The sequence below is a fragment of the Arachis hypogaea genome, chromosome 18, assembly GCF_003086295.3.
Source record: "Arachis hypogaea cultivar Tifrunner chromosome 18, arahy.Tifrunner.gnm2.J5K5, whole genome shotgun sequence".
In the NCBI taxonomy this organism is placed as follows: domain Eukaryota; kingdom Viridiplantae; phylum Streptophyta; class Magnoliopsida; order Fabales; family Fabaceae; genus Arachis; species Arachis hypogaea.
Window position 1 is genome coordinate 117,712,393 of NC_092053.1, and position 22,667 is coordinate 117,735,059.

At 35.9% G+C, this 22,667-nt stretch overlaps 1 protein-coding gene across 4 annotated transcripts; it reads right to left on the minus strand.

The window, feature by feature from the left end:
• Window positions 1-9,528: 9,528 nt before the first annotated feature.
• Window positions 9,529-22,160, minus strand: LOC112770754 (zinc finger CCCH domain-containing protein 37). 4 transcript variants are annotated; one of them, XM_025815149.3, is made up of 11 exons: window positions 21,724-22,160; window positions 20,205-20,413; window positions 16,988-17,047; window positions 16,776-16,895; window positions 16,490-16,693; window positions 16,055-16,092; window positions 15,921-15,967; window positions 15,713-15,843; window positions 11,468-11,527; window positions 10,419-10,535; window positions 9,529-9,850 (listed from the first exon to the last, which is right to left on the minus strand). In XM_025815149.3, the coding sequence occupies exons 1-11, from the start codon at window positions 22,037-22,039 to the stop codon at window positions 9,701-9,703; spliced, it is 1,452 nt and encodes a 483-aa protein (XP_025670934.1). In that variant the 5' UTR covers window positions 22,040-22,160; the 3' UTR covers window positions 9,529-9,700. The 4 variants fall into 4 exon arrangements, with proteins under 4 accessions (XP_025670934.1, XP_025670933.1, XP_025670935.1 ...); XM_025815148.3 differs by having other exon boundaries at window positions 20,205-20,452; window positions 21,724-22,058; XM_025815150.2 differs by lacking the exon at window positions 16,988-17,047 and having other exon boundaries at window positions 20,205-20,452; window positions 21,724-22,060.
• Window positions 22,161-22,667: the final 507 nt, after the last annotated feature.

Here is a 22,667-nt window from a genome sequence, read left to right on the forward strand (position 1 = left end):
TTAGAATATAGAGTTTCAATAGCAAAAGGCATAAAACAGTGAATCAAGTAACGCAAATAGTAAATGTGTGAGAAGAAAATATGAGAAGAGGGTTAAGGTATCAGAGGTATTAAGATTTTTGGATTAACATTCATAATCATCCACTTGATTGTGCAAAGATATAAATCATGGCAAACCCTAGGTAATTGAACCCCAATTCCGTAGTAATTCAACTTCTTCTAACCTAATCAACTGTCAATTCTTTGATCAATTAATTATCCTTAAAGGTTAAGTACGATCTCTAGTTTATAAGCCACACAATTCTTAAGAACCGAAAAGAAATCTGATTATATGTCACATATCAAATTAAATCCAGATAATTCAAGAGTTATGAGAAAAAATATTCTAGCATAATTTCAATGATTTTAACTTTTTCCAAGATTCAAAGGAATTCAATTTAGATTAGGGTTATTTTCCAATATACTCTAATCCTTAGGATGAAGAATGAAACTCAATTCTTGAATAGAAACCAGTGCATTAATCAAAGTAGAAGAACAATAATATTAATCCATCACAATAAATAGTGCTCCTAATCTTAACAACGGGGGTTTAGTTGCTCATGGTGCAGAGAAAATCCTAAAAGTGAAAATTGAAAAAGTGTGAAAGAAGAGCCAAAGAAGAGAGAGCCACCCCCCCCCCCCCGCGCAGGGCTTCTAATATCTCCTTTTATAGTGAATCCTAAAATATTCAAAACTTAAATTAAACCTAATCATATCTTTTCTTCTTTTCTATTTGATTTAAAAATAAAATAAAATAACTCTTGCTGCTGATTGAGTGACGGACGTGGGGACCACTCTATGATGCGCTGCTGGTGCTAAATGCCAGATTGGTGGCGTTTAGCGCCACCCTTCCAGAGACCATACACACACGTTCCAAGACTCAGCGCTAAACGCCGAGTATGTGGCGTTTAGCGCCACAGTGGCAAAGAGGAATGAGAAGTTTCCTTGGCCCGGCACTAAACGCCGATGATGTGGCGTTTAGTGCCAACATGGCAGAGGGGGATGTAAGGGCTTTAAGTCCGGCGCTAAATGTTGGGAGAGTGGCGTTTAGCGTCACAATGCCAGAGAGGGTTGTGAGAGCTCCCTTCTTGCTTTTCTTCTCATGAATTCTGCCCGATCTTTACCCCAAATGCTACCTGGAATCAACAAAAGGCCACAACAACTCAAAGTAGCATCCACTAGGGTATAAATCACCTAAATCCTCTAGAAAATCAACAACTCACCATACAAATCATACAGAAAAGATACTTATGATGCTCATGCATCACAACACCAAACTTAAAGTGTTGCTTGTTCTCAAGCAACTCACATAAAAGAAAACTGGAATGGGTTTGATTAAGAGTTGAGTTCTCATTGAAGCTCTTGTCTATCTTATGAGTGGGGTTTAGCAACACTATGATAATGAGTGGCTCCTTGCATTTTACTTCTCCTTGAAATCTTGGGAATATCAATATCTTAACAAAACTAGAACTCAGATAATGTTATGAAATCTCTCTTCTTTGAAACCTTGGTTGATCCTTGAATTATTTCATTTAAAATAGAGAGAACTTTTTCTATTGACAACTATAAATGCTCCGTCTCAAGGCATCTCTTGATGGTGAGCATTCGATCGATAATCTCGAACCAGTTGGTCTAGATTATGGGGTGATGAGGCACCCTGTAGATCTAGTTACTCAAGCCTCTCCTTGACACAGTTGTACCACAAGCATATAGCTGAAGCTTTGAATCCCCAAATATTGATGCCCAGAGACTCTTTGGACTACTAAATTTCCTGTTTCAAGGCGGCTTTTGGTAACGGACTTTCGATCGATAATCCGGACTAGTTGGTCCAAGTTATCGGGTGATAAAGCACCCCACAGATCTAATCATCCCAGCTCTTCCTTGGACAATAGACACCACTGGCACATAACTAGGTCTCAGCCATTGATGCTCAAAGCTTTGCAACTTTATTTTCTTTTGATCTTTTTATTAATTTTTTTTTCTTTTTCTTGCTTTTTCTTTTCCCTCTTTATAATTTTTTTCTTGTTTGATTCTTTTGATTCAAGGACCAATCTCTTATTTGTTTTTGGAGGTTTCATAACACTTCTATAAGTCCCTGTTCATCAAGAATCAACATTCCTCTTTTCCAAGGTCATTCATACATCATTTTCTTTTATGGACTCATAATCACAAGTATATACCGCCATATGCGTGTTGATAAGACATTTGTTAAATAAAATTAACTTCTAATGCATTAACACCACTCTTTTTTTCTTTTTTTTTTGAATAATACTTGAAGAACAATATATGAGGCATCATTAAAATAAAAACAAAAGCTAACTAAAAACAAAAAAATGGAAATGATGCAAATGTCCGAAATTTAAACAGGACACAGAAACATAACATAATCATAAAGAAAAGGGAAAACAAGCATGAAAAGAACTCAACCACCTCAATGATCATTGTGGTCATCCCCCTCGTCAGGTTGTGCTCTTTGTGGATCTCTCAACCTTCTTATCTCTTGTCTTACTCGGAGAAGCTCAAGGCGTTGATTCTCTTGTTCATTCACAATCTGATTGAGGAGGACACCGTGACTACCTTGATTCACCCTCATTTTCTCAAAGGATGCAGTAAGTTGTTGCCAATACTCTTGAGGCGGGAAATATTGTCCTTGAGGCATGAGGGGTTGTTCTTGTTAAGGCGGAGGAGCTTGCAAAACTTCTTCTTCTTCAGCTTGGCCTTTTCTCCCAACTACCAACCTTGCATGTTCCATTTGCTTCTTGGAGATTGGCCTCTCAAAAGGGGTAAGAAAATCATTCTCCAAGTTCATCCTCGCAGCTTCATAGAGGTGGTGAATGAGATGAGAAAAAGGCTAACTTAGCATGTGATGAGGGGTTTGAGTCGATGTGATATATTTGTTGAGGAATTATTACACTCACATCTACCTTATACCCTATCATGATGTAATGGATCATATTGGCTCTGTCAACAGTAACTTCAGAGTGGTTGCTTGTTGGAACAATGGAACGTTGGATAAATTCCAACCACCCATTGCCACTATTTTGAGGTCACTTCGTCCCAATTGATTCAGATAGCTGTCTGTACCCATTTTCTACTAAGCATGTGGAAGGCAAATGTCTGCAAGCACATGCTCATATTTCCTATCCTAGCTCATCCTCTCATCATAAGCATCCAACCGTGGGAGGTTACTTGGAGGTGGTAAGCATAACATCTCTCTCATACTCCTCGAACTAAAGTCGAAGGCTCTTCCACGTACAAAGGTGTGGTAGTCTTTTGCATTCACACCATGAACATCTCTATATGTAATCCAAGCATTCCCATAGAACTTTTGGACCTTTAGTTGGCATACCTTAGTATGTGGATTGGTCAGAACTTTCCAACCTCTTTGAGTAATTTGGTGCCAGATTTCTAGATATTCATCCAGCTTGAGATCGAATCTAACCTCTGAAATCACCTTTTTCTTGTTCGTAAGCTCGAAGAAGTGTTCCTCATGCAACTTTGTATGGACCGTGTTGCATTAAAAGGGCATGTTTCTGGTGCTTTTCCTTTTCCTTTTCTCTTCATTGATGTAGATTCTTGACCCTTTGGTGTCATTGATAATAAAAAGAAAGAGCTTGCTCAACAACACCAAACTTTAAAATTTGCTTGTCCTCAAGCAAAAAACAACTACGAAACAGGGAAGAACAGAAAAAAATAGAGGGATGAGGAGTAAGGGGGAAAGGTAACGTGTATGAGAGGAAGGAAGGTCGGAGGAGGTTAAGAAAAATAACAAAAAAAAAGAATGGAGGGAGATATGGGAATGGAAGAAGGGAAGGAAGAGTGGGGGAAGAGGGGAATGAAGAAAGAAAAGGGGTAATAATGAGGGGGAAAAATTTGGGGAAAGGGAAAAATATTTCGAGAAAGTGAAGATTTGGGGGGGGGGAGGGGTCTGAGGGGTAGGGGGAGAGGATCGAGGAGAAGGAAAGAGAATCAAGGGGTTTGATTTCAAAATTTGAATTCAGAAAGAAAGGGGTGGTTACAACGTACTTGGCGCTACACGCTGGTGATGTGGCGTTTAGCGCCGTACCTCCCGAACACCAAACTTGGTGTGTAGCGCACCTGGCGCTAAACACCAGCTTTTTTTTTTTTTTTTGAATAACCTGGTGCTAAACGCCAATACCTGGCGCTAAACACCATACCCCCAAGAGCTCTCCTTTTTCTTTCTCCAAGTTGGCGCTAGACGCCAGCTAGTTGTGCTAAACACCAAGTTTCCTGAGAGCGTCCCCCTTGGTAGTCGTGCACCTGGTGCTAAACGCCCAGAAGTGGCACTAAACGCCAAGGTGCCAGCACCCAAATCTTCTTGTGTGGCACCCTTGGCGCTAAATGCCGAATAGCGGTGCTAAATGCCAGGAGTCCAGTGGCCAGCCTCCTTTGCTGCTCGCACTCTCGGTGCTAAATGCCGAATAGATGCCCCAAACGCTAGGAGTCCAGAATGCTCCTTCAGCTTCAAAACATTCTCCTGTCTCTCCAAAGCCTCCATGTTTCTATTTCAATCATTTTGCATGACCTAAATACAAATAAAAATAATGAAGTCTAAGAAATAAGAGAAGAATAGAAACAAAATAATGAAACGAAAGGATACTAAAGATTGGGTTGCCTCCCAATAAGACTTCTTTAACATCACTAGCTTGACGGTTTAACTCTGCTAAGTAAGAAGATGAGTGGTCCTCTAGTGATCAACATCACCACTAAGATAGTGCTTCAACCTGTGGCCATTGACAATGAACCTCCAGTCGGAGTTTTCTTCCATGATTTCCACATGACCATGGGGAGACACTTTAGTGACCAGAAAAGGTACTGACCACCGGAATTTCAGCTTTCTTGGAAATACCTTGAGCCTTGAGTTAAAGAGAAGAACTTTCTGGCCTGTCTCAAATGTTCTGGTTACTATCTTCTTATCATGCCACACTTTTGTTTTCTTTTTGTAGAGCTTGGTATTCTCATAAACTGTGGTTCGGAATTCATCAAGTTCATTGAGTTGGAGGAGCTTATTTTCTCTTGCAGCCTTGGAATCAAAGTTCAAGAACATAGTAACCCAATAACCTCTATGCTCCAACTCCACTGGTAAGTGACATGCTTTTCCATAGACCAGCTGATAAGGGGACATGCCGATAGGAGTCTTGAAAGTCGTCCGGTAAGCCCAGAGAGCATCATCTATCTTCCCAGCCCAGTCCTTCCTTGAAGTACTCACAGTCTTCTCTAAACTCCGTTTGAGTTTTCTATTAGAGACTTCCATCTGTCCACTTTTTAGAGGGTGATAGGGAGTAGATACCTAATGTCAGACTCCGTGTCTCTGAAAAAGAGAATCCAGCTGTTTGTTGCAGAAGTGACTGCCCCCATCACTGATTAAGGTCCATGGGACACCAAACCTGTTGAATATGTACCTTTAAAGAAAGCTAATCACAACCTTGGCATCATTGGTGGCCAACGGCACTGTCTCTACCCACATGGACACATAATTTACAGCCACTAAAATGTAGGCGTTTGAGGATGAGGGAGGGAATGGTCCCATGAAATCGATTCCCTACACATCAAACAACTCTACTTCCAATATAGCTTGATGTGGCATCTCATTATGCTTTGGTAAATTTCCAGCTCTCTAGCACTCGTCACAGTTCCTCAAAAAGTCTCTGGCATCTCGAAAGAGAGAAGGCCAATAGAAGCCGCATTGGAGGACTTTTGATGCAGTCCTCTCTCCACCAAAATAGCCACCATATTTGGAACCATGACAGTGCCAGAGCACTTGCTGTGTTTCTTTCTTATACACCTTCCGATGATTCCATCTGAGCATCTCTTGAATAGATAAGGTTCCTCCCATATAAAATACTTTGCATCATGGAGCAGCTTCTTAACCTGCTGTTTAGTGAATTCTTTGCGAATCATCCTACTGGCCTTGTAGTTTGCTATGTCTACAAACCAGGGGCTCCATGTATAACAAAGAACTGCTCATTAGGGAAAGCTTTATTCACTGGAATGAGGGTGAACCACTGCTTCTTCAGGTTCAAATTTAGAGAGGTGATTAGCTACTTGATTCTCCGAATCCTTCTGGTCTCTGATCTCAGTGTCAAACTCCTGATGAAGAAGCACCCACCTAATCAATCTGGGTTTAGCGTCTTGCTTGGTCAAGAGATACTTAAGTGCAGCATGGTCAATGTAAACAATAACTTTCAAATCAATTAGATAGGACCTAAACTTATCAAATGTATAAACCACAGCTAAAAGTTCTTTTTCTGTAGTCATGTAATTCTTTTGGGCATCATTTAAGACACGACTTGCATAGTATATGGCTTGCAATAGCTTGTCTTGTCTCTGCCCCAAAATAGCTCCTATAGCATAGTCGCTAACATCACACATAAACTCAAAAGGTAAATCCCAATTAGGAGGAACTCTGATGGGTGGAGACACATGATTAGTTTTTAGAGTCTCAAAGACATGCATGCAGTCATCAGTAAAACAAAAAGGAATGTCAGCAACGAAGAGGTTGCTTAATGGTTTAGCAATTTTAAGTCATAAATTTCTATAGCTGATGAACTAGTAATTTAGAAATAATCTTATACACAACTAAGGAAAGGTTAATGGGTCTAACCTGTGTCATATCCTTTGCATTAGGAATCTTAGGAATGAGATAGATTTGTGTATGGTTGAAGCTCTTGAGTAGTCTACCACTGACAAAGAAACTGCGAACAACCTTAAAAATATTCTCCCCTACTAAACTTCAATAGAATTGAAAGAATTTAACCATAAATCCATCATCACCAGGGGCGCTCTGGGGGGTGAACACTAAAGACCTCACGTTTTACCTCATCAAAACTGATCAGTCTAGTTAATTTTCTGTTCCTGGTTGCTAAAACAAAATCTTCAAATGCATGTGCCAGATTAGCTTGGTCAATCGATGTGAAGATATCCTTGAGGTATGTTTCAGCTACTTGTGCAATTTCCTCACAGGTGGTAGCATACGTACCATTCTTTTCCAGTTTTCAAATTTTATTTCTCCGAATCTGGATTGAAATGATTGGTGAAAGAAACTTGTATCTGTCCCCTTCTTTTAGCCACTTTACACGAGATTTCTCCTTCCAATAGCTTTCCTCCCTAAAGTAAGCATCCTCAAGTTTATTTTTCAAAACTTCAATCTGTCTTTCCCCTGTAATACCCTCCTCTCTGAGGATTTTAAGCTGAGATGTGAGTTCATCAATGTCCTTCTTCGAATTAAATTTGTTTTGTTGCTGCCATTCAATAATACGGTGCCTAAAATGCTTCAACTTTTGAGCCAAAAACAAACATTGTTGAGCCATCCACCCATTCCTTCCAAACTTCAATGATAATTACCCGAATTTCTTCTAAACCACATCACCTCTCCTGAAACTTAAACCTCCGTTGCAGATTTTTTCATAGAAGGATTTGTATCAAAGAGGATAGGCGCATGATCGGAACCATTTTCTGTGAGCTGAGACAGCAAGGCTGACGAAAAACGATCCATCCACTCACCGTTTGCAAGTGCACGGTCAAGCTGCTCTCTGATCTGGTCCTGCTCTCGTTGCCTATTAGTATAGGTGAATCTTCTCCCAATCATACCCAAGTCCTTCAGTCCACCACCATCAATAAAATTTACAAATTCAAAAATAAATGAAGTTGATTTAACCCCCTCCTTCCTTCTCATTGAGGCTCACTATAGCATTAAAATCACCCATAATGACCACCTTTCCAAAGAAACGTTGTACAAAAGAGGAAAATTCAGTGTATTGGGTAGACCGAATCCCATCCAAGCTATTTAAATGTACCGCAATCAGCCCCCAAAAATAGTTCAAAGCAGGATCAGTTACCTTGGCAGCTATAAAAAACTCTTTTTCAGCAAGAATCTCAACCGATGTACCCTCCTTCCATGCTAAAATGACAATATCTCAATTTACTTTCCACCAGATGAGATTGATTTTTTGTTTCACATATAAACACAGTCTCGGGAGAGTGGGATTGGCACATCCCTTTAAGGTTATGGACAGTCAGGAGTCTCCCCAAACCCGAACAGTTCCATGAAAGAACTCTCATGGCGAATTAAAGGAAAGGAATAAAGAAGGGAATAAAGAAAGGAATTGACAAAAGTCAAACATTGTCCTAGATGGCACAAGAACTCTGTTCTAGAAAAAACCCTAGCAGAGCATTTTGAAAGAGTACGTACTCTTCGTACTTCACCCTTTATTAAAATCAGAAGTAATCAAGTAACAGATAGTTATACAATATAAAATAATCAACTATATTGACACAATATGTAACTTGAGAAATAATTAAAATATTATATTAATTAAATGATCATTTAATTTGTGAAATTAAGTGTAGAACTTACGTTTTGATGATATTATGCTCTGAAAAATCCAAGTTAGAGTTAGAAGTAACATCATCAAAGCGTTTGTTCTACACTTAATTTTCACAAATTTAGTGATAATTTAATTTGATATAATATTTTAATTATTTCTCAAGTTACATATTGTGTCAATATAGTTTATCATTTTATATTGTATAACTATCTGCTACTTCTGACTCTAACAAAATCAAATGTTAACTCTTATACCACTTTGCAGGACTATACTTTATAGTAACTTTTTCAATATCAAAAGTCCCAGTAATGATTTTTTAGGTGTTAACGAGTCAAAGGATGATTTTTAACGAAGTTTTAGAAATCGTTTATGATTCCATTTTGAATTTATAAGATGGAATTTGAACTAAAACATAAAATTTAAATTTCTATTCTTATTCGTTTGGATTTTTTTATATTTTACAAATGAAGAATATTTCTTTATTGACATTTATATTTTAAAGTTAATATAGAATAAATACAATTAACTGTATAAGTAGTAAATCGAATCAACTTGATTAAATTTACTATTTATATACTGTATAGTAGTAAATCAAATCAAATTAATTCGATTTACATATTACACACTTCTCCAACAGTAAAATAAAATTAAATTAATTCGATTTATTACTCAATATACTAAATCAAATTAATTGATTCGATTTACATAAAAAAATGTTTAGAACAAGCATGTATAGAAAATTGATTTAGAACATCTTTATAATTTTAAACTCCAAACCATTTATTTATTTGAATTACCCTATATATTATACACATATCAATTAAAAATTGTTCTTTTATGCTCAATATTCGTGTTTATTTGTCTGTATATCATATTTACGAAATGATACAAAGATGCATGAAATGGGGTTAAATTATGTTTTAAAAACTTCTTTTGAAAGAAAAAACAGATCTTAGAAATCTTATCAAGCTCTTTGCAAGGCTAGATTTGATTTTAACGATTATCTATGTATGTAAGTGTAATTTCATTCGACTACCCGCGCTTTTAGACTAGTTATAATTGCTAAAGTTTTGTAGCAATTTCCAGGTCAACGGACCATTAAGAGACCAAATTATAACCATGAGGGGAGAAACTAAACAAAATGAAGCAAAACGTGTTTGTTTTCTGATTACAGAAGCAAAGCATGTTTCTATCATGGCAGTTTGAATCATGCTAGGAAACGATAACCCAAAAGGCAGAAAGAGAATCATAAAATACAAAGTGAAACTTCATACAAGATCTCATTGATGGTGCAGAGCAGAACCAGAAGTCTTTTCATGAATCTGCTTCTCCTCCGTCAGTTGCGGATGTTCCTTGCGATTTTGCTATCTCGATAACTTCTCCGGGTGGCGGGTGGTCAAACTTACAGGTCGCACCAAACTTGCAAGTGCCAGTTTTCATGTAATACGGACAGATGCTAACACCCTGTGAGGACATCATATGTTGAAAGTACAAACATAATATACAGTTTTATGAAACACTTCAACATGCACATTGTTACTGAGGCATGTTAAATGGATAATGCTGAGTAAAGTACCAAAGTTACTCAAAAAATATTATGTTGCTAACAAAATTACCCATGAAAATAATGTCATTGACAAAATCACTCAAAAGTAAAATGGGAATTTTGTCCGTACAAAAGTATTCTTTAAGTAATCTTGGAATTTTTTCTTTCATGGATAATTTTGTCATGATATAACCTTTCATGGATATGTTTGGTATATTACTCAAATAATTCTTCTACAAGGACAAAATGCTCTGGAGCTGCCATTTGCTTTGGTTGGAGTTATTCACGTGCAATTCAAAACTCGGTATCAAGTTAAATAACTTCCAGTTGATTGAAACAACCTCCAAACTTAACTAACTATGGCAAACAATATAACTTGCACCATTTTGAGAATAAATAAAACAACTCATGTACTTGGGTATTAATGGAAAATGCAAATGATGGATGAATTTGTACCATGTATTCCAGGAAAATTATCAAACATACCTCTCTCCTAGGTAATCCTGCGGGAGTGAGCTTAATGCTTGATGTTGCTGATCGGTCAAGAGGGTGATGGAACTTGCATCTTTCCCCGAATTTGCACTCACCAGTTTTCATATAGAACTATATGGTAAATTGTGAAATATAAACCAAAAATCGTTAGATGTATAAGGCTCGAGCATTATTACAGCCTGAATAAAAACATGCAAGTTATGTTAAAATGATCAAATGCAGCTAAGAAACAGCAAATTCAATTCCTTAACGTATTCTACGGTACTCTATCCATGTTATGTTGAAAAGCATTATGATTTATGATAATATGAACTTCTTATCAATAAAATAAGTTAAATAGAACAAACTTTTTTTCGCACTGGGAATTATTACATCAGTGTCAATCATTAATTAAATTCAATTCAATAAGAAAAAGTGGCCACTCAGTGGTATTTGATTATATCAATTGTCCAAGCCTATTATCAAAGAAAGAGCTACGGTGCAGAAGTAAATTGCACCACTGCCATCAATAAATACCAGGTTTAAAACCTTTTTGTTGCAATTTAGCTCAAATATCTGGGAAAAAAGTGAACCCGTGCAAACAGTAAAGTCATATCCAAACAGAGTAGTTGATAGGTGCTTTATATATTTATTACTCTCCTTTTTATATATATATTGGTCTTTTCTATTGTGAAACACAACGATCTACACACAAGCAATATATTATTTTTCTCTCTCTTATCTAGTTACTCCAACATTTCTACCGAGTAACCATGAACCTTTAACAAGTAATAACATGCAAATGGCAGTAAAATTTTTACCTTTTATTTTATTTGTTTTTTATGAGAAAATTTTATTAAAATGGAGAGAAGAATAATACAAAATGAGGATAAGAGGCCTTCTACACAACAACAAAAATAAATGAAAAGATGTTTCTATGAAGCTTAGCTTTCCAATCTCTAAACATGTCTAAACAAACAAGGCACTAATAGTTACACACAAGCCACAAAAATACATATTGACAGATGATATCTATTCAACTGAAAATTAAGGTAAGCGCTTACATCGCATTCAATCTGTCCAGGACGCTGAGGATACATAATTTCTGCCACTCCAAGTTGAGACTGGAAAACAAGTCATATCCATGAGATGCATTAGCTTTCAGGTATTCTTTAACATAAAAATAATACAGGTGCAGGCTAAATACAAAAAGAAACTAATAGTTTCCACAAATGAACACCATAAAATAAAAAGAACTGAATGTAGGTAACACCATCAAGACAAACCAACATGGATGATCTGAGGAAGAAGATATGCAAAGCTAGCATGAAATTGGAAGGTATGTTTCTAGTATTAGACAGGCTCAGATTCTCCCAAAAACCTAATCCAATTCTTGCCTGAAACCTTTCAAAGTCACCCTGTCTCATACATATAGCCTCATCCTTCACTCCCATTGCTAAATGACTAAATCAGCAGAGTTGGTTACAAGTATGCTCTTTCCTTATGTCTATACCCTTATTTGCCCTTTCTTCTCTGCACTTAATGAGTCCATAAGAGAAATCTTCTTACCAAAAGCAGAATCAAACCCAAGATTGAAAAACATAAAATTATATGTGAAGCAAGTTTTCCAATGTCTCAACGTATCTGAGGGGGAAATCACTATAAAAGGATCATGCCCTTTGCACCAAACAGAGGGTAAATGTCTAATCCTATAATAATTAGCTTTATGATATATTAATCTAAAGGACCCTGATACAAACCAAGGGAAGTGTGACAATCAAATGGGACCCTCTACATGCAAATAACTGTTAAGCTGTAAATTGTAAGCGGGAGAGTGTGGGAATGTGACATACTGTCATGTGAGAGCTGCTATAGTGTTCTAGTTTGGGTGCTTTCATTGTCTGTTATTTCTAGATCTTTTATTCAGGTTAATATCTGTGGCAACTTATCAGACCCAAAATTTACTTGTCTTCATACGAGAAGGATAACCATATTCATGATATGTATCAGAAGACCAACATTATGTCAGAAAGTTAACATTTGAGCATGGGCAATTTTTCAAAAGATGCTAAGAATTTAATATTTGAGCAGTGATGCTTAACACATTGTTTGGATTGAGGGATTTGAAGGGAAAGAAAATAGGAGGAGAAAATAGATGGAAAAGTAAGTTTTTTGTTGTTTGGATGAGAAGAGAAAATAGAAGGGAAAGAAAAAAATTAATGTGGGGTCCACTAAATTATTTTCTCTCCACAAATGAGATGAGAATGAAGAGAAATGTGGCAAATATGAATAAAATTACATATTTACCTTTTATCATTAATAAATTATAATTTACATATAATATAGATAAGGGTATTAATGTAATTTTATACTATTATGATTTTCTTTCTTCTCACTTTTCTTTCCATCCAAACAAAAGAAAATTTTCTCTCCATTTTCTTTCCATCTATTTTCTCTTCATCCAAACAACATACAAATAACTCTAATTTTCCTTCTATTTTCTCTCCTCCCATTTTCTTTCCTCTTATTTTCTTTCCTTCTATTTTCTTTCCTATACCCAAACAAAGCATAAAGGAAGAGTAAGGGTATGGACAATGTATAATAAAGGATGTAAGCACAACAATAAATGGATCCAGCAATATAACAAAAACAAAGCAAAGATCATGACAATAAAAAATATTCAAAATATTTATTCCAGCAATATTTAATTCAAAATATTCATCCAGACTAAAAAATGCACATTGCACAAATAACACACTACAGGAGCCTCAAGGATCCTACAATTGCAGTTATGGATGACCTATAATTAAAGTATCAATTACGGGAACTGAACCCTAGACCTATGAGTTAGTGAAAATCATTCCTGCCATTTTAGACATGTCTGAATTTCCTGTTTAACAATGAAAGTAAGATTATAAAGACTTCATACCAAGAAGCATCCGAAATTACCAACCAAATTATTTTTTCTAAATATTCTTGGATAACTCACTGATATACAGAGTTGCAGAAACTATAGAGGGATCAAACTCATGAGTCATACTATGGAGTTATAGGAAAGGGTGATAGAACGAAAGCTGAGACAAGAAACATAAATAACAGATAACCAATTTGATTTTATGTCAGGCAGATCCATCACTGAAGTTACATACCTGTTAAAAAGGATGATAGAGAGGTATCGTAGTAATAAAAGGGATCTACATATGGTGTTTATTGATTTGGAAAAAAGCGTACGATAGGATGCCAAGGGAGGTCTTATGGAAGGTTTTGAAAAGGAAGAGAATAAGGATCGCATATATTCATGCAATTAAAGACATGTATGATAGGGTTACAACTAGTGTAAAGACTCAAGGTGGTGTGACAGAAAAATTTCCTATTAGAATAGGATTACACCAAGAATCATTCTTAAATTCATACATTTTCACATTAGTCTTGGAAGTACTCACAGAACATATCCAAGAGTGTATGTCATGGTGCATGCTTTTTGCCGATGATATCGTCCTTATGGGAGAGTCAAGCGAAGACCTAAATAAGAAATTAGATTTATAGAAAGAAGCTCTAGAAGTATATAGTCTACACATAAGCCGTAGCAAGACAGAATATATAAAATGTAAGTTCGGCCACCGAAAGGAAAACCCTAATATAGAGGTAAAGATTGGAGAAAATATCCTACAAAAAGTTAAAAGTTTTAGGTATCTTGGATGCATCATACAGGATAATGGAGAGATTGAACATAATGTAAATCATAGGATCCAAGCAGATTGGTCAAAATGACGGAATACGTCTAGTTTTATGTGACAAAAAAATGTCTCTAAAACTTTAGATAAATTCTATCGCACTACTACCAGACCAGCTATTCTTTATGGTACAAAGTGTTAGGCGGCCAAAGTAGGGGTGTCAAAAATCCCCAGGAGGCGGGGATCCCCGCGGAGACCGCCCCGAATGGGGCTCCGTTGGTGGGGAATTTTTCCCGTGGGGATGGGGATGGAAAACAAAATTACCCCAAGACAGGCGCGGGGACCCGAGCGGGGATCCCCGCTCCATCCCCGATAATTCTCCGAATGTTTGAAATTTCTTAAATAACCTTACTTTATTTCTAACATAGGTGGGTTTTTTTAGTAATTTTACCAATTAAAAAAACCCTAACCCTATTATTCAGTCTTCCCTACTCACTGTGTTGTATAATTTTGATTTTCTCTTCTTTTATGTATCTAAAGCAATTAGACATATATGATTTATAATTTTGAAATAGTTAGAGTTTGATTTTGAAATAGTTGCTTGATTTTCTCTCCTTCTATGTATCTAAAGCAATTATGATTTCTCTTGCTGAGTTTGTTGACCATCAAAGAATACTTGATGTTAAAGACTATATCTTATTGCTTTTTTTTAGAATGGAAATTGTATTTTAAGATTTTATTTTATGGATTATAATTTGCTATGTTGTATTTCTAAACTTATAATCTTGAATAAGATATGTTTGTGTGTTTGTAATAGTATTTTGTAGTTTGTTTTTTATTTTTTTTATATTTTTTACTATAATTTTCATATGAATGTTAAATATAAGGGGATGGGGAATGGGGCCCCGCGGGGAATATGGGGAACGTGGGGAATGGGGATGGGGACAATTATCCTCCCATGGCGGGGATCGGGGCGGGGCGGGGATGGGGATTAATTCTGGGGGCGGGGATGGAGATTAATTCTGGGGGCGGGGACGGGGAGCAGGGAAGCATCCCCCGCCCCCGCCCCGCCCCATTGACATCCCTAGGTCAAAGGAGAGGACGAACATAAGTTAAGTGTGGCAGAGATGAAAATGTTAGGATGAATGAGTGGTCATATACGATTGAATAGAATAAGAAATGAAGATATAAGAGAGAGAGTTGGAATAGCACCTATTGTAGAAAAGATGGTAGAATCACGTCTCAAGTGATTTGGACATGTGAAAAGAAGACCAGCAAAACATCCAATCAAGAAAGTAGATGAGATAGAAGATGGACAAGAGGTGAAAGTCAAAAGAAGACATAGGAAAACCATTCATAAGGTGGTCAAACGAAATCTACATGTAAATGGTCTCTTTGTAGACATGATACATGATAGAGCTTAATGGCGTCGTTTGATCCATGTAGCCGACCACCTATGAGGATAAGACTTTGTTGTTATTGTTGTATTCTTGGATAACTCACTGAAGTCCTGATTTTTTATAATAACAAGCAGCATCCCTAGCTCCCAACCATTTCCCGAAAGAATGCGCAGTTTACATTTTTTGCAATATGCACTAGTCAATGAGAATAAGTGAAACAAAAACCCCACATTACCATTGGATTTGACAACCTTGGGTCATATGCTTGATAAATAGGTACAGAAGGATTTATAGATCCAATACTTGGATTAGCAGCCATAGATGTCACCATAGAAGAACCAAATGTAGCAACTGGCGGATAAATTGCTGCAGAAAAAGTAAAGCCAGGTGAAATTATTGTTTGTCAAAGCTGAAAAGCATGACAACCAACATTGTATACATACCATTCCTGTCAGGATGGTTGTAGCGGCATGTAGCACCATACTTGCAACTGATTCATATGAATGAGTAAATTCAAGGACTCTAAATCCATCAAATACTTATATTTGAAACCAATACACAATAAAGTAACACTTACCTTCCAGTTTTCATGTAGAATGGGCAATCAACTTCCCCCTGTCAAAAGACATTTCTACGGTAAAAAACCAGGCTTTTGAAAACCATAAAGACAATAATAAACAGCATCATGTGACTATCACTACTTTATAAAACATCAAAGATAAAAATAAAGAAAATTAGCTTACAAAGGTTCCAACCTAGCAAAAGTATGAGTTACACAGCCAGAAAACCAATTCATGCAGGCAAATTGAAAATGAAAATCATGCTTTCTGCTACAATCATTCTTAGGTGTCACAGGAACAATGCTTCTCAACATGGATCAAAGCAGCATACAACAACAAAATAATCAAACAAAAAGCAAAACTCCACGAAAAATGATAGTGGATGAATTGGTATATTCTTCCATTTTAGACAAAGACTAAACACACACACAAAATTATTAGAGTATTCATACCATTCTTACTGGAAGTCCTTTGCTATTATGCAATAGTGGAGACAAGAAAGATTGTGTATCTCCTGTTGCTCCCTCCCTTATGGAATTTTCTTGTGTTTGTTCAGCATTATAACTCAGTTCATCAGACGTCAGAATCTGGATGTCTTTCGGGTGATGGAATCTACAAGTAGCACCAAATTTACATCTCCCAGTCTTCACATAGAACTACATAGATATAAAAGAAGAGGTGACCTAGAGATCTTAAATGATGGCTCATCTCATGTAATATACAAGAAAAGTAACTAACCGCACAGAGGGGCTCTGATGGCCTCTCAGGTAAGGCAGAAATTTCACCATTTTCAGAAGATCTTGGATGATTAAACTTGCACTTTGAACCAAACTTGCATCTCTGAGTTTTAATAAAGTACTGCAACACATTGGAACTCAATTAATCAGAAAGTATCCAACATATCAGAAGGAAAAAAAAGAGGAAAAAGAGTAATTGCAAATTCTACTTACTGGACAGTCTGGTTCTCCTATTCTCTCAGGAAGTGTTTCACTCGAAACAGTGTTTGAAATCTAAATCAGAAGTTAATCAATTATGTGTAGCATAAAAAATTAGTAATTCTACTTTGTATTGGAGAAATATAAATTTGCAAGGTGATCATATTTCAACTTTTGCAACTGAAAGCTAGTGCGGGAAGAGATAAATATAAAAAGACAAGAACAACAAAAAACACAAAATGCCATATTTACTCCAGAAGAATAAACAATTGAAACAGAGTAATGTTAGCATGGAAAATAGGCAGGCCATGGATATTCGAAATACAATATTTCTCACCTGTGTGCTAATATAAAAACTTACGGACAGCTTAGTATAAGGAATACAAATAAAAATAAAAATACCAACTATGGAAATTAGATATCTGCCATAAACAACAATAACATAAAAGAACAGGAGTTCAAAACAGAAAAGGAACATCCAGTCTTTCCCCATGTGGAGAATCCCATTAAAGAAATTTTGTGCCACACCAAAAGAGTCTACTAAAACAAAATATACTATAAAGATAAATCCACATTGTCATAAAAAGGATCACTTTGATTGTTTTAGGCATTGCATCCCTCTGAATGTAATCAGAACTTTGTCCAATATATATTACAATTTAAAAGAAATAGCTTATCAAACACAGCAAACTTATTAAGAATAAAAGTTATTCATAACATGACTGGATTCAATAGGTAGTTATATACGGGTCCCGGTGATGCAAGAAATGGCTGATATATTTAGGTCAAGAAAGCCAGATTCAGGGATAAAGATGAAAATCATCACAGTACGAAATGAAGTAAGCTTCAAATTTCAGTCAAGCATGAAGCATCCAAGGTAAGAAGCGATAAAATATCTTCTGAAATATATTCCTCAAAATAACTAAACAGTTCACAAAAATATATAATTATCACATAACTTAGTATAGAAAAGAAGGGGATTTCTCCCATATGCCTATAAAATTCAAGGGTATCGATACCCTTGGGAATATTAAGAACTTCACATGTTCAACTGATTCAAGTTGCTAAATATTTTCAATTAAATTTTTATTATTTTTCAAATAATTAAACTTGTTATGAAATTCACAAGCGTTGAATCTAAAAATAGTAAATACTAGCAATAACTTTATGAAATCAAGGGTAATTAAGGAAATCCACAAAAAAATAAGATGGAGTGGCGTCAATTTTTTATGGGTGGAATCCCATTAAGAGAATAGATTCGATAGAAGATGGACCAGTGGTTACGGGCAAAGAAATACCTAAGAAAACTCAAGATGAAGTTATCAAGAGAGATTACAACAAAACACTCACTATAGACATGATATATGGTAGAGTGCAATGGTGTCATTTGGTATATATAGCTAACTCCAACAAGTTGGATAAAGCTCTGTTGTTGTTGTTATTCACTATGTATTTTGACTTTCCAATTTGTATTAAAATATTAGCAAGACTAAAACCAGTTATGTTAGTCAAGTTTTTTGTTTCTCTCTCTGCCACTGTTCAACTCAAAGTTACAAATCTTCAATGTTTCAACAATCAACCCCATCCACATTGTTGTGCCACATCACACCACTACAAACTCGATGTCATTAGACTGGTGGTAATCATCTTTGCTAGATGAGTGCTGGTTTGCAGCATCTATCCTTCCATGCAGCACTTCGAGCACCAGCATCTCAGAACTTCCACCAAAATAATCTGACCATGCCCAACATCACTGTTTTAGACTTTGGTTTCTCCAGTATGATGGCTCTTAGGCTTGCTATTTCTCCAACATCTGTGTCGTTGGAATTGCAGAAGAATCAAGATTCCTGTTGTTGCAGCTCAATCCCAGCTTTAACATGCAATTCCAGAAACAAGTGTGTTTCATGTGATTTTCATTGAGCAGGCAAGGCCTGGCATCAGATCAGATGAACTGAATAATAACTCAAGTGATTTTGACTATCGTGTTACAACATAGCTTTTGGTTACTTCCTTTGACTTTAATCTTATTCCCAGGACTGCAATGGCATTTTCCCATTCTAGGTAACAATGAGCCATGACTGTGCAGTTGAGGCTAGCTCTCTAACAGCGCTTGCAAAGTGGTTCATTAACATGGTGTTACTTTCGCCTCAAACCTAATATCGCCTCTACCCATCTCGTTCTCTCCTAACCAATCATCAGGCACTGCCAGTGTGTACATTCTTAAAGTTTTAAATAAGGAGTATAATCTATGATATCTATATCATACCTTAGCATACATCATATAATATCTCTTAGGATGATTTTGATATTTATCATTATTGTCTGAGTATGTCCTTATAAGTATTAGAGTTTTCTATTATCATAAATAGGGACTAGTATTCCTCTCTTGTAATACACAACATATTACACAATTTATTCAGAGTAATATATTGATATAATTTCAGTCTATCTCTTCCTCTCCTACCAAAAACCCTCAATCTCAACATTAACATTAAAGACATGCAAAGTGTTTGTAGAAGGTTACATCGTGCAACCAATTGGATTTGTTGCTCATGACCAATATTGACAAACTTGCTCCTTGTGTTCTCTTTCAAGTTTGAAATAGTATCCAATTCCAATGTTCTCTATCAACTATCAAGGACCATTTCTAGAGGCCCACAATTGGTTTCCTATAGCTAACATACCTCATTACATCAGTTCCATTTGAACTTAAATCAAACAGAACATATAATCCCAATTTACCTTCTGCAGAGATTCAACTTCTAAGAGAATGGGACCAGAACAATGAAGTCCTGACTAGTTGGCTACGGAAGTTCCAATACCATCACCAACAATCTCATATGAATGTTTAGCACAATTAGTTTTATTTAGTACAAAATATCTCTGTATACAATGTTGGGCACTGACTTACATAGAAATCAGGGGTTTATATATATATATACACACACACACACACATAAACATCAAGAAACATGCTTGTTTTGGTTAGTCAGTATAAAGTAATACATACTTGTCCAAACTAGTATATAGTATGCAGCTATATTGTTCCATATATGCTCAAGTCTATAATTTTCGTTAAATAAGTCTGGGAATAGTGAGATACATGTCAGTTTGCAATATAACCAATAGTAAATGTAGTATACAATGATATAGTTTTAATAGCCATAATAATAATAATAATAATAATAATAATAATAATAATAATAATAATAATAAATACAAAAACAGTCACCTCTTTCCAATCTGGTATTCCACCGTCAGGAACCCAAATAGGATGGTCAAATTTGCAGCTATCTCCAAATTTACAGGTTCTTGTAAGCATATAGTGGGCACAATCCTTCTCTCCTGGTCTCTGGGGATATATAGGCAAATTGCTTCCACTTTCATATCTAGGGCGCTTAGCTAGTGAGTTTGTAGAATACCAAGCTTCGCTTTGCCCAACTGTGTTTGGGATACCCAAAATGGTTGGATAGTAGAGTGCTATAGTAGATAATAGACAAGTATATAGAATAAAAAAAAAAGCAAATATATGATGTTATCTTATAAGTTTGACTAAGAAAATAATTTAGGGATAGAAAGAATATATCGTGTGTTAGAAAAAGGAGATACCTATTGTTCAATGAAACAGTATAGAAGCTTTAAATTATACACTTATAAGAGTATATATCAAAATAATAGCAATACAAATTACACAAACATATCATATTAAGAAAATATGTTATATGTGAAATAGTAAAACTATGCACTCTTTTAGGTCAAAATGTCAAATATTTTTTTGTAGCAATTATCGTCGTTGCTGCTCAAATCAGCCATCAAACATACACTGCACACATTTTCTATATATATATATATATATATATATATATATATTGGCTCATTGGCTATACTGGCCCTGGCATTGTGTGAAATTCCTAAATCTATATACATTCCACCTAAGCCCGTGCTACTTGAGTTAGACATAGTTACAAACAATTAAATTTGACAAGCAAGCTATGCTTCCTAAATAGTATATTCTGATGGTACAAAGGAACATTCAAGAATTATTACATAAAACTGGTGTTAACTGCCAAGATCAATGCAAAGACAGTAGGATGTTGTTATTTGCATCCTTGTTGCTATTCACTATACATCTTCAACATAAACATTTAGTAAGCTTGCTAGGAACCTGCAAACTACCAACATTTACCTTGAGAATTACAAGTAAAACATGGTATTTGCAATATACTATAGATTGTACCCAGTAAAATACTAGTTAACCCCCAACTCAAACAAAGACAGCTAATATGGTCAACTCATCAGCAATCAATTAATTATCAGTTGTGACGCTACTCAAAACCCACAAATCAGACCCCACAAAGATGCTAACCTTAACCCATCTCAATCATATTCTAAAGCAAGATTTCAGTATTTCATGGGATTTCAATCACTCACAAGCTACTTTCTCCGTTTTTAATTAAATGTGCACTTTTGAAATACTTTCCTTTCCTTTTTCTAGTCCTATCCCTTATTAATAAACTCCAATCATCCTCAATAACAGGGTCAAGCCACCAAGACAGGGTAAGTGTGTAAAGTAAATAATAATTTTGTAAATCGCATTGTTACTCTTGTAACCCTAATTAATAAAAAAACAGAAGGAAGTTCAATTCACAAAGCAAATAGAAGTCTCCGAAACATCTCATCAGGACAAAGGGGAAAAAAATGAAATCGAAGTAAGAGAGAATCTTGAAGAAGCTCATGAAGAGGGTAATTACATTCAGAAGAGCGTTTCAGGTCGAGCGCGGGGGAGCCACCATTTGCGGCAGCGGCAGCGGCGGCGATGGCAGCAGGCCAAGAAGAAGCTTGAAGCAAGTGGGATGCGGAGGAAGAGTTAGGTCCGGCGGTGACGGAAGAAACTCTGGAGACAACCCCTGGCGGCCCAATGTCGGCGTCGGTAGCAGTAGTGGCGGCGGAGGACGTGAAGCGGAGCGCTGCATCGCGGCGGTGGGAGAGGAACATGGCATTTGGAACTCTGTAGTTGGTAGGGCTGTAAGTGTATACATGTGATTTTGATTTTCCATTTTTTAACATTTTCAAGGAGCCATAAAAAAATAATAAATATATAAATATTTTATATATATAAAGAATGCAAGTTTAGACGCGATAACAATGCTGCTTTCTATTCCAACGGTTAAACAATGAAAATAGAAATGAGTGTAGTGAGTGTGATTGAAGTGTTCTATAGAGAACCCACCTAGACAAAACAATCAAACCTCCAATTAATATATAATTTAAATAAATTTAGATTTGAAAGTTAATTAACATGTTATTAAGAATGCTGATATAGCAGCCACAAGCTATAACTCAAGTGGTATATAATCTCTTTATACTCACTTAAAAATTGCGAATTCGAATATCATTTTTAATCTTGGAAAAAAAACTGATATAGCAGAAAAAGTAATTCAATTAATTTGGATTTGTATCAAAATTACCAATGAATGTCTCCTAGGGGTATTTTTGAAAAAAATTATAAACCTTAAGACACTATAAAAGGAGTTGCAACTATTTGTATTTTTTACAAACATTTCACTTCTTCTCTTCCGTTTTCTTCCAAAAATTAAGAAAAAATGTCTAATAGTAGCAGACATGTGATTGTAAATGTGTATCTCAATTGTCATATGAGAAACAATGACATTGAGGTAATATTTGAGTATGATAA

Bases quoted from the DNA above. Each gene is read 5' to 3' on its own strand.
- LOC112770754 (XM_025815148.3), bottom strand. From the start codon at position 22,039: ATGTTAAAAAATGGAAAATCAAAATCACATGTATACACTTACAGCCCT. The intron at 16,896-16,987 runs GTAAGTAGAATT...AATGTGTTGCAG, and splicing joins TAGGAGAACCAGACTGTCCA to TACTTTATTAAAACTCAGAG. The intron at 15,844-15,920 runs GTATGTATACAA...CTTTTTCTGCAG, and splicing joins CAACCATCCTGACAGGAATG to CAATTTATCCGCCAGTTGCT.